General features: G+C 51.5%; 1 protein-coding gene across 1 annotated transcript in view; it reads right to left on the minus strand.

Annotated features, from left to right (window-relative positions):
- Positions 1-6617, minus strand: part of HTRA1 (HtrA serine peptidase 1) — a 38730-nt gene extending 32113 nt beyond the window's left edge. Inside the window, exon 1 of the mRNA XM_054382147.1 lies at positions 6164-6617. Coding sequence (XP_054238122.1) covers positions 6164-6617 — 454 coding nt within the window. The remainder of the gene's footprint in view (positions 1-6163) is intronic.
- Between the last annotated feature and the right edge of the window lie 1141 nt (positions 6618-7758).

The raw sequence follows: 7758 nt of genomic DNA on the forward strand, positions 1-7758 counted from the left end.
CTGTAAACCTGGCAAGAGGAATTACTCACTGTCTATCCATCCCTCTCATCTCAGCAAAACAGCAGCTTTACAAGAGAGGAGAAATGGAAGAAAGACCAAGAAACCGTTATAGCATTTGTTTGGAAAAACTGACATGAGAAGGAGGTTTGGTTAGCACTGAAGATTGCAGGGGGGTGCCTGTAGCACAGCTATGATAGCCCTGACACCTCAGCACAGTCCCACCACTGGTGCCACTAACATGCTGCTGCTCACACCAACAGGACCAGCCAGGGTCCTACTGCCAGCCTGCACCAGGCAGTTACTTTTATTGTGCAGTAATGGCAGAGGCTAAAGGATCTGTTCACACATTAGGGTTTTGCAGCGTGTGCACATGCTTACATATTTTTGTCTCCAGAAACAAGCTCCTGCCAGAGCACTCACAGCACATTGCACAACCTGGATGGCTTCCAGCCATCTTATCAGTGCAGCAGGGTATCTGATATTAACCCAGAAATTCAAGAGCTGCACTGCCTAATTCATCTCCAGTCACTTCCAATACAGTAGGGAAGGTTTCCTCAATCCACTCCACTTTACAATAAAATAACTACTCACTTGTGTCCTCTCTTACAAGTTTAAGATAAGCCTCCTGTTACCTACAGATATGAGGTCATCATCATCAGCCATTATAAGATAAAGGCATTATTTTGTAGCCCTTTGATACAGGGGAGCTGAGACTTGTTTTTTAGTTATATTCTTCTCTTCAAGGCAGCAGACAAACTGATTTGGGAATTACCATGACCTGTATCCAGAGGGCAAAATAAAATCTTTCTTTCTTTCTACATCTTGAACACAGCCTCCAAAACAATACCAGATATTCACTTGGGTCCAGTTACAAACGCTGCAGGACTGACTGCCAAGTCCAGCCAGGGATCCTAGAGGCCCCAGCAGTTTATGGAAGTGTGAAATGACTTTTATTTACAACAAAAGTGAAGTTCCACAGCACCCCAGTTTCTAACATTGCTCTCTTTCACTCCAAGCACACAGAAATTCACATTTGAAAAATATTTTCCAGCTTCTCCTGTTTCTTGGACGTCAAAGACTTTCCTTTAACTGCTCAGGATATGCTGCCTCCATTGCATCCAGACTCTACTTAATAAAACTCCTGCTGCTTACTCATGGCTTCAAGTATTCCTCTCCAGTCCACAGGTACCTTTAAATTTCAAAGCCCAGAAGATGAAAGGACTGAATCTTTCCATGTTCCAAATCTGTATTTACTGACTTGACTGTTTGAAGTTCAGAGACTACAGAGTTACTGCAGCTCCCTGGGAAGGAGCTCTAGATGTGGAGAGGGGAAAAGGTGAGCTTCTTCAGACAAACCACTTCTTACAGTTCCTTCCTCTAAGAGCTGAACACTTGCCTTTGGAAAAAGCTTTTTAATCCCACACTTGGGATTTGATTCTCTTCTGGAAATATGTTGCTATTTATTTCCATTGCCTTCAGCTGCCTCTTCCCTCCCTCCCTCCCCTTCTACTGCTGCAAAAGACACAGAGAAAAGTCAGAAGATAGTAACTTCTGGACCACCCAAACACAGCAACCAAAGGAGATGAAGCCAGCTCAAAAAAAATTAATGGCACTGGAACACTCATTTGTGCATCCAGGTCCTCAGCACCAGGTCCTCCCAGGCCACTCTTAACAGACTCCACACGTGCCAAGTGACCTGCAGAGGTCTCCCAGCATTTCTGCAGCACACCAACCATCCTGTGTCTGCTATTATCTTATGGGAAACAGCTGAAAGCCTAGTTCATAACTACAATATCAACTTTCCTCTTGATAAATATCTGGCTTGGTTCCTGACCTTCCCAGATTTCTCAGCTGAGTTTCTCTTCCTGCCCTGATAAATCACTCCTGCAGGGCTTGGTGCTGCCATCCCTACCCATAATATAGGCAGAGGGAGTCAGGTCCATCTACTGCTCTTTCCCATTTTCTGCTGCATGGATCTTATTCTTGGGCTGTTTTTGAAGAACCGAGCTGATGACAAATGGTTTACTGACTGTGGAGGTCCTTTTCTTCTGCCAGATAATTACAGAGAGTCACTTGGATGCAATTTTGCCTGGTGCATTTCAAAACACAAAGTCAGCCAGTTTGCAAAAAACTGAGTTTGAGTGATGAATGGCTTTGCTCCCTGCCCCTTGTCTCTAGAGCTATGAGATGATCGTGTGATGAAGAGAAATAGCAAAACCTGTATCTGCTAGTGAAACACCCCTTTCTACAACTGAGAGTTACCCTGAACTCACTCCTGCCTTCCCCTAAAGCAAGCAGCAATGACCCGCCTAATCCAAACGAGGAGAGCTCACATCAAAATCCAGATATGACATCATGGTGCTAGCATGCCTGGGACACAAGTATGAACTGCCTGTGACAGATGGAAGCATTCTGAGGACAGCTGAGGTCACTGGAATACCACATCAGGCATGGTAAGACCAATAAAAACATGAGAACACAAAAATCTGGTTCAAAAAGGGGCAGAGGAAAGTTGGGAGCTGAGTGTAACCACGAGGAACTTACTTTCTTCTTGCTCTGGTTAAAGATGAAAGGACAGATGCAGGTTAGTTTGCATTTTACAGTGTGAAGAGCACAGCATGGAGAGCAGGGCACAGCATCCTAAAACGCCTGCCAGCATTTGCAAGAGCTGGGGAGGGGAAGGAAGAGTGGTTTAAGTTGTGTGTTAAACTTCCCAAGCTCTCTTCCCTTGGTCAGCAGGAGGGATTTAAGAGCACCAAAAACATATTTGCAGAAGAAAAATAAAACATCCTCCCAGCACACTGAACCTCATCAGACTGAAGACTGAGGTCTCGTTGCACTGGCCTTACTCCTGGGTGTGGGATGGTCTTTACAGTCATGGTTTCTGTCAGGGAACGTTCATCTTCCTCTGTGCCTTTGTATTTTCATCCAACCCATGCTGTGCTGCACCAACATGTGCTCTGCAGGCCTGAACACCCCTACCAACATCTCTCACCTCCCTCATGAACAGTGAAGATTTCTTGTGTGGAAGCTCCAGCTCAGTAGCCCAGCCCAGGCTGGTGCAGCACCTGGCTGCCAGCAGTTTTGAGAAGAAAAGCAGGGCTGCATCATCTGCTGGAGGCAGAGGGAAGAGCTGCCCAGGGCAGGGCACCCCAGCTGGGACAGATCCTGCTGGTTACACTGCCCATGGCCACACTGCAGGAGGGGAGAGCTGGAAAGGGCACAGGGTCCCAGACAGGGACAAAGACTAATGGAAGGGGGTGATGGGCCAGCAGTGTGTCACCCTGCTCCTCACCTGTCTAGCCTGACTATCCTGAGCCCAGCAGGGAGTTTCAGCCTTGCTTCTGTCCCACGTACTCACTGTATGGGTGCAGCCAATGCTTTTCCTGGCTAAAAGCCACAGCCAGGCTCTCCTCTCCTCTCTCATCTCCTGAGGTTTCTCAGATAGAGCCTGTTTGGCTCTTTCTGCCTGTCAGGTTCAGAGTGAGCTGTGGGCTGATCCTGCTCCCCAGAGCACATCACCATGGCACAGGAGACTGGCTGAGCATCTCAGTGCCATGCAGCTGCACCTGTCACCACCCCTCCTCTCAGCAGCGTTTGGAACTGAGGCTAGAGTCAGCTCTGAGCCTTCTGAAAGTTTTCTTGAGTTTAAGGCTCATGGTTCCCTTTCTGCAAAGGAAAACCTGTCCTTGCACAAACAGGGCCAGAACAACCTTCCCCTGCCTCTCCTGCACCCTCTCCTAAACACACCCAGGACCTGAACAGATGCCCTGAGAACCACTGAAGGACAAAGCAGCACTGACAGTGGACTACAGCAAGTGCAAATTGAAAAAGACAAGAAGTTTTTCTTTGTTTTATCCACTACTCACAATGTTGTACTTGACCAGCTACTAAAGCAATGTGAAACTTCACAATAACACCAGGAATTGCTTTCCAAACACTGTGTCCATCCCTATTCCTTGGGCCATTGCACTGAGTTCACCTAATTGTTGACATAGATATGTCCCTAGGAAAGCAGAAAAACACTTCAAGCAAAAGTAACTCCACCTCTAGGCAGCAAAAGTACTGCTGTAAACGAACTCAAAATGAGATTCAGAATCAACAACTCCAAGGAGTCACGCATCAGGCAAAGGTTTTTCAAAACTGGGGTTCAGTCTGCCTGCAGGATGACCAAAGCTATGCTCCATCTCTGTTTGGCTTGGGTTCTTTACAGAGGCGAAAAAGCTTTGCTTGCAGCAACAGTTGCTCTGGTCTAGGGATAAACTGCTCGGCTTCTCTAGCACCTTCCTTTTGTTCTCAGGGACACAGGAAAAAAAAAGCACTGCTCCAACCAGAGGTGCCATAGGGTAAAATGATTGTGTGGATATACACATGATGTAGCTACTACAGTGAGATTTTCCTCTATGAGCTCTACACGCAGCCTGTGCATTATTGGTATGAGCTCCTGGAGGCATGCACTGCTCTGACACAGCCTGAGCTCTGCAAAGGTTCAGCACAAACGACTGAGAAAATATTGGTTTCAGGGGCTGAGGATAAAAATCAGAAGGCATTGTATTATCCTGGGGATCAGGAAACCATAGCGTGAAAGCTTTAATTGTCTGCAGTGTCAGTCAATGCCAGCGACATCCCACAGAGCATAGAGCAGCTTTGGAACCCAGAGGAAGAGCAGTGGCACAAACAATGGATTGTGTGGACACCAGAGTGGTAGGCTTGCTCTGTGAGGCAGGATCAGGGTTTTGCCCAGGCTGAACATCAGAATGTCTGCTGGGCAGATGATGACTACATCTAGAGCAAGATCTGGTTTCAAAGAAGTGCAGAAATGGTACAACCTGTACCAGCAGACTCCAACCTCAGTGGGACAGCACTAAGAAGTGACCACTAGCTCAGCTGTAATTCATGCTAATTTTTACACACTACCCCCTAAACTTGCTCCGCGGCTTGGAAGGAACACGCAGCCTTAGCTGACAAGGTCTAAGTCAGCCGGTGTTAGGGGTTGCAACTTGCAAAGGTCACCTCCTGTTTAAACCCTGGCAGGGTATTGCCTGTGGTGCCACATCCTGCACCCATCATTCCAACAAGACTGAACACCAGCAGGCTGGTCTGCCCAGCACCTCCACCTGCAGAGCCACAGTTTCACAACCCATCAACGTATCTTGATATGCTTTACAAATCACTGGTGTCCCTCTCAGACCTCCCATTACTCAAGCCACATCCCACTAAACTAAAATAACAGCTAGATGATAATAATGGTGAGAGAGAAATATGACAGGGTTACTTCTCAACGGCTACTCTCATCCTCCAGAAAATCAAACCACCACCGACACAACCGCCCTGAAGAGAGCAGGCTGTTGAGTTACAGGCATTGGCCTTTCTAGCAGACCTAATGCTAATAATCAGCGCATATCTGCTACGACAGGCGGAGGCAGGCAGCCGTCTGCCCTGCCAGCACAGACACACACCGGGATCGGCTTTGAACGGCTTCTACATTCTTGGCTTCATTTCCCAGGGCGTTTCTTTGTGACCAAGCGCCTGGACTGGAGCTCGAGTCCTGCTCCAAACTTTGTTGAAGCCGCACCGTCGGACTCGGGCACTCATCTGACCAGCTTCTAGGGTCTCGCAACCGGTTTCCCCTGATTCTGTGCTTGGCATTGATTCTCTAGGAGGAGGCAAAGGGGAGCGAGGAGATGTTTAGCTTTAAAGTTGGATGTAAGGTTCTTTTTCCCCTGACACTTGGCAGCCGGAGACAAACACTGCATTCTTGCTCTAGTTTCTCACTGAACCTGAATACCAAACTTGAGCCAAGGCCAACCCTTTCCTTCGGTCCCCTCCTCGTGATGCCAGGCACCATCCGGGACGGGAAATGCCTCTTCTGCTTCGATCCCTATTTTCCAAGAGGAGAGACCTCCAGGAGAGGTGAGACCACCTTCCAGGAGAGGAAGAGAATTCCAAGAGGTGACACCTCCATAAGGCGAGACCTCCAAGAGAACGGAAAGAATTCCAAAAGGAGGCATCTCCGGGAGGACCGCTCCTCTGTACCGCCGCCAGCAGCAGAGCCTGCAGGATGCGAGCCCTCTGGCCAGGCGGAGGACACCAAACCCTCCGAGGTGCCAGCTCCGCAGCACTCACCCCGGTTCTCTTCTCCAACCCCAGACTCTGCCCTTACCCTGCCCGCAGGCTCCGCGTTGGATGGCGATGACGGGTGGCTGCTGGAGCCTCTCTGCCCGGCGGCTGGCGGCTCGCAGCTGGCAGGGGCTGGCATAGGTGACGGCGTCGCTGCCGCAGACAGGCTCGGAGCTGGAGCAGACGCAGTGCCCGACGCTCGCCCGCTTACGGACGGTAGCGGAGGCGGCCACGCCACTGCCCGGCGGCACCACGCACTGGAGCCCCTCGCCGCAGGGCGGGCTGCCGCCGGGCCCGCCGCAGGGCTCCCCCTCCTCTGCCCCGCAGACTCGACAGCAGCCGCAGGCGTCCAGCACGGCCCCGCCGGGGCAGGAGGAGGGCAGCGCCGGGCAGCGGGACCGGTCGCAGCGCTCAGGGCAGGCGGGCGGCGGGACGGCGGCGGCGGGCAGCAGCAGCACCAGGGACGCCAGCAGCAGGCTCCAGACCCACAGCGGCATCGCGGCGGTGAGCAGAAAGGGTAGACGTGGGGTGGTGAGCCCGGCCGGGCGAGCGGCTTTAAACGGCGGCTTGGGCCCGGGGGGGGGTAAGGGGGAGCGGCGCGGCCGGGGGAGGGGCGGGGCGGTAGTGAGCACAACCCCCCCACACCGGCCGTAACCCCTGCTTCCTTCCCGCCACACCGGGACCGTGATATGGACACCCCCCTCCTCCCCGAGCCGTGATCACTCATCCCGCCGTCCCCGGGACAGTAACCTGCACCCCTCCGAGCTGCAAGCCCTTTGCTCGCTTCCCCCCGGGGCCGTGACCCCCGTGTCACCCACCCTCCCTCCCTCCTTCCCTCCTTCTCCGCCCTGTCTGGTTTTGGGGCAAAGTGGAGGGGTCCATCCCCGAGCTGGAGCGCTTAAACTCGGCCTTGGAAGGCGCATCCGCACCGCATCAGTCAAAAGGCTGCGAACGGGCTCCTGCCAGCCGGGAGGAGGGGATCCGCACTCTCCCCCTCTACACCAATGACGGGAAACACAAGCGCAAGTCATCGGCGATTAGATTTCTAACCGATAAGAAGATGGGCGGCAGAGCGTGTGTGGAGGGCAAGGATGCCAGTAGAAAGAGTAAAGCGAGATATGCAAATATATGCAAATGCAAGGCATTCCAGGCGGGAATGCCAGGCACGCCGGCTTATGGTGACCTGAAAAATTCGCGGCTCTGACATGACCTAGGACCTAAAAGCACCGAGAACGGGAGGAAGGATGCTCCCGGGTCGCTTCTGCTAGCCCTCGGCTTCACCGGAGGTTCTCAGAGCCTCGGGGCGAGGTGGATAGCAGCAATTAGCAGACGGTTAATAACAAACAAACAAACACCAAACAAACAAACAAAAAGTACTCTTCCATCATCTCACAAGTCGGCTGACCCCATTTACCTGCCAGCTGTGCAACCACCAGAACCTATCGGCAGAGACCTCTCCACCATAGGCTCTTTTACCACCGTGTCTGTCTGTGCTTCGAGGGACAATTTAATCACACCCAAGTGCCTTCCGAGGGCAAAGCTAGCAGGGAAAGGTACAACGAGAAGTAATAGCTGGAAATTGAGCACAGCCCATTTTTTAACGATGAGCCGATTCGATCCTTGAACAGGAGACCAATC

This window comes from Indicator indicator, chromosome 7, assembly GCF_027791375.1.
Source record: "Indicator indicator isolate 239-I01 chromosome 7, UM_Iind_1.1, whole genome shotgun sequence".
NCBI classification, from domain to species: Eukaryota; Metazoa; Chordata; class Aves; order Piciformes; family Indicatoridae; genus Indicator; species Indicator indicator.